The sequence below is a fragment of the Poecilia latipinna genome, unplaced genomic scaffold (genome assembly GCF_001443285.1).
Source record: "Poecilia latipinna isolate Pla-1442-1.1 unplaced genomic scaffold, P_latipinna-1.0 Scaffold1075, whole genome shotgun sequence".
NCBI lineage: Eukaryota > Metazoa > Chordata > Actinopteri > Cyprinodontiformes > Poeciliidae > Poecilia > Poecilia latipinna.
This window is the reverse complement of record NW_015113691.1, coordinates 191,348-195,793: the sequence shown is the minus strand read 5'-3', so window position 1 is coordinate 195,793 and position 4,446 is coordinate 191,348. Positions and strand designations below refer to the sequence as shown.

Genomic DNA, 4,446 nt, shown 5'->3' with positions numbered 1-4,446 from the left:
AAAAAAAAAAAAAAAAAAAGTTTGTTTCTGTGTGCAATGTGTTATTGGCTTGTGTTGAAACCCACCCTGTATTACCATGTGATTTTTTTTATTATTTTTTATTATTATTATTATTTTGTTGCTTGAACATTTCCCTGACTGTCTGTCTTTTTTTTTTTTATTATTATTTTGCGACGAGCTGCACCTCAAGGAGACCTGATCTGAGTGTTACATGGTGAGAACTGAAACCAAAGCCGTGAAGAAGTGTTTTGATGAATGATGTACAAAGTTATCCAGGTAAAACGTTACTCTGGACCCAGCAACAACACTATACCTGTGCTTTCAAAATCACTAACAGAAGGACTAGCCTCAGCTGAAGTAGCATAGACGTACTAGTTATCTGGGTGCAAATAAACTGTGTGAGTGCGTGAGTGTGTGTTGTGACCTTGGAGTAGTTGGTTTTATTTTATGTGTTCATTTGTATCTAAATCGAGGTGTCGACCAATACACATGAGTGCCTTAGACCTGCAAACAGTATCAGCCTCTAAAAAGAATGAGAGTGGGCGCTGCTTGAGTTTAGCAGTAAACCACTGCTTTGTAACTCTGTCTGATAGACGATTGTGTGAATGTTGCATTATTAGGTGTGAGCTACATCTTTCTATTCCACAAAAAGTGCAGACTGTAAGGAATGTATGCCAATAAAGCCCTTACACCACAACACTACTTTCTCTGTTTGTTTTGAGCTTTGCCAGAAGAAAAAAGAAAATAAATGAATAAATATTGCTTGAATTAAATGAATAGCTTAGTGTGTGCCTTACACAAGTATTCATTCCCTTTAAACTTTTTCATGTTAGGACCACACATTTCACTCTTTTATCGGATTCTTTGGTACAAACATATATAACTTGGTGCACAATACAAAATCTGAGGCATATATTTCTATTCAACCCCAAAAATGACACCTTGCGATCACAACCAACTGCCTTCAGAAGTCTATTTTGTCACATAAAGCACTGTTAAGGCATTATCTGGAAATAGAGTAAGTAAATACACCAAAACATGATAATCACCTAAACCAGTGGTCATCAGTCTATTGCTCCATAACTTCCTCTTTTTGCTCAGTCCAGAGTAGCAGTTAAGAAACTTGACCAATAGTCTTATATAATATGCATTGACTTTTTACATAATCTGTAAAAAGTGAAAGGTCTTCTACCTGAATTTCTTAATTAAATGAGTGATGTTGATTATTCTTCCATATTAATTCAGGCTGGAAATGATGTGCTCTATTTCTAAAACTTAGCATCACTATATTAATGCAATATCAGCAACCTGTGTACATACATACACACTGTGAAAAATTGTGATGGCAGCATCATGCATAGGGGAAAACAAAGCAAAATAGACCAATTTGTTCTTGACAAATTACCCTCCCCTTTTATTACTATTTGTATTACCTTTTATGTGTATGCATATATATATATATATATATATATATATATATATATATATATATATATATATATATATATATGGTGCTAATAAACTTTCTTTTCTTCTTTTTTGCGACAATATTAAGACTTAATTTGGACTAAATTATCTTATACTTGTTTCTCGTCTGCATGTCACATCTGCAGAGCATTGCATAATGCAACAGAAGAAAGGAGTTGCATAATGACTGTAGGGTTTGCCCCCCCAGGCATGATGGATCATCTACCAGCATTGTTCCACTGTTACAACACCTAAAAACCTCTTCACCGTTGTAACACACCCTGGCGTGATTTTGCGTAGCTGTGATTTATCAAAACTGAGCAGTAAATCTGGAAAACTTATAAAACTACTCCATTACTTTTACAATGTGACAGCCAAGAACAGTAACCAACCAGCGTTTCAGTGGGTGGGGTTTATGTCAGTAATCAACCAATCGTAAAACGTGGAAGTAAAACCTCAGTGAATGAAAGGCAGTATTGTAGCAGGGTTGCATTGAAAGTAGTTAAATGTTGGCTACAGAAGCTAGTTGTGTTAAGAGTAGCCCATGTTTAGTCAGGAATGCCTATTTCGTTTTTTAAAGTACAAAACTTTAGGAGCTAACTCCAATTTTGAGGGAAGAGTTTAGGAAAATAAGAAAAATAACCAAAATGGAGAGTCAAGAAGGAGCAGCAGCAGCAGCAGCAGCGGTAGCAACCAGAGACTGTGTGCTTGACTTTTCACGTCTTAGTTTAAATACTTTCAACGTTAACAATGTCAGCGAGGATAGACAGAGGGACACCAGGCAGCTCTTCCTAAACTACAACCGACTATCCTGGCTGCCTTCGTCGGTCAGCCTATTCTACAACCTGGAGTTTTTGGACATTAGCAACAACGGGCTGACGGCCATCTGTGAGGGCATCACCAGACTCACCAAGCTAAAAACCCTCTTAGCCAAGAACAACCGCCTGGACGAGTTCTCTCTGCCCAAGGAGTTCGGCTCTCTGCAGCTGGAAGTGTTGAACTTTAGTGGGAACCGCTTCCAGGAGATCCCGCTCCAGTGTACCAAACTGTTGCGCCTGCAGTCGCTTTCTATCGGCGGAAACAGGCTGAAAAGTATTCCTGCAGAGATAGAATATTTAACCAGGTAGGTAAAGCAGTCAGCTAGCTGTAACATTTTTGTTTGCTTTACAAAGTACTCGTTTATGTAAGCTTTTTTTTTTTTTTTTGTAAATGCAATCGATCATATGGCAGTATCGGTGTACTGCAGCCTGTATTTGAGCTGTTCAAACTCTGGTTTCTTCCCAAAATGCAGAGATTGTGTAATCAGTTTAAGTCAGATTAATTTGTAACAGAACTACAGAACTACTGTTGCTATGGTGACCATTATTCTAAAGGCCTATTGCGCTGATTGACCTGCTAGCAAGAAATTCTGTTTTATATGCAAAATGTTCAAATGAATTTCATGTGGTTTTTGGTCAATCTTGCTTTAAAAAGTTGTTAAAGTCATATATCTGGAATATATAAATTAATCAGCAAAGTATTTGAATTCTGTATACACACACATAATGGGGCAAATGTTTGGAAGTAAGATCAGCTTTGTACAAAAAAAATAATTATATAGAACACATTTTTACAATTAATGTCAAGTTTTTATATTTCTTAGGCAGTATGGCACATTATGTTTTTTTTTTTTTGTTTTTTTTTTACTTTTGCACTGAAGTTATGGACTTCTGCAAGTCTTCTCACCTCTTAAACTATGCCCTTATTTTCTTTTCTCAGCAGTTCTGAAACCCAATGCTGCTTTGAAACTAGCAAAACGCCAACATATTTGAATGCTTTTCTCCAAAGAAAGGGATTGTATGTGCTTTTTTTTCTCCAACAATAACATCTGGTGTTTAGGTAAATAAATATAAAGGACTATAACACAAAAGAAGCTGTTTTTGTACTGCACGTCATTGTGTTAATACAGCAGCATTGTGCTATCAAAGGATAGTCTTTAAAGCAACAAAAAAAAAAAAAAAACGTGAAAGTTGTCCTGTCAAGACTCATTGCCCACACTTAAAAAGATGGTAGGCTGATAAATTTGGTTAACCTCTAAGATAATAGTGGCTTCCTTTTTTTTTAACTTCTGCAAGCGACTCTGTTGGTGAGATGGGTTCTCGCTAAGGGAGAAGAGGTCCCTTTCATGCATGGTACAATTGCCTGTGTTGGGGTCACAGAGTTTAGCCAGCTCCCCAACTCTACGGATTTACATCAGCCATTGGTTCTGTTGAAAGAACTCGCTGCTTCACGGTCAAAATGTCTTCATCAGAACTTTATTTAAGTCAGATTATAAAGACAGGTAGACATTTCAGATCTAAACTACTGTGAAAGTCAACAAATTAAAACCAGGATTGGTAATTTAACACAAGTAATTTAAGTGAAAACATTTGAGAATTGTTTTTTTTTTTTCTTTCTTCAATTAAACGTAAATATGTTGACTGCACAGAGGAACATTTTGAACCATTCACTTATCTATCTTATGCTGTGTTTTGGTACAAGACAAAAGTAGTCGAAAGTGTTTTGCTGAGGTTTCTTTTTTTTTCACAGTCAGCATAATGTCAAAGTTGACTGTTTGCTGCTTTCAGTCATCAATTACAAGCTGTCATTTAAAGTGTTGTAAACCCACTTTCCTCACACTGGGCCTGGTGCTTCACGAGTCAGTTTGACCTACTTAATCTGGTGGCATCAACTGATGGCATTCACGCTGTTATCAGTGAGTGCAACATCGCATGTTGGGAGTTTTAACCAGAGACAGTTTTAGTATGACCAGCACAGGCAGATGCCCAGGGCGGCACTAGAAGATGTAGTGAATGAGCCCCATATTTGAAATAAGTAAATCAATTATATATAGAAAAACAAAGAAATGGAGACAAAAGATAAAATTATGGAATACAGTTTTAAAGATCTCAAATGGGTTTTGAACCTCTGCAAATTATAACCTATGAATCTTAATTTGTT

The 4,446-nt window shown here is 36.5% G+C and overlaps 1 protein-coding gene across 1 annotated transcript in view; it reads left to right on the top strand.

Annotated features, from left to right (window-relative positions):
- Nucleotides 1-1,924: 1,924 nt before the first annotated feature.
- Nucleotides 1,925-4,446, top strand: part of lrrc58b (leucine rich repeat containing 58b) — a 13,974-nt gene continuing 11,452 nt past the window's right edge. Inside the window, exon 1 of the mRNA XM_015051956.1 lies at nucleotides 1,925-2,590. Coding sequence (XP_014907442.1) covers nucleotides 2,115-2,590 — 476 coding nt within the window. The 5' untranslated portion in view covers nucleotides 1,925-2,114. The remainder of the gene's footprint in view (nucleotides 2,591-4,446) is intronic.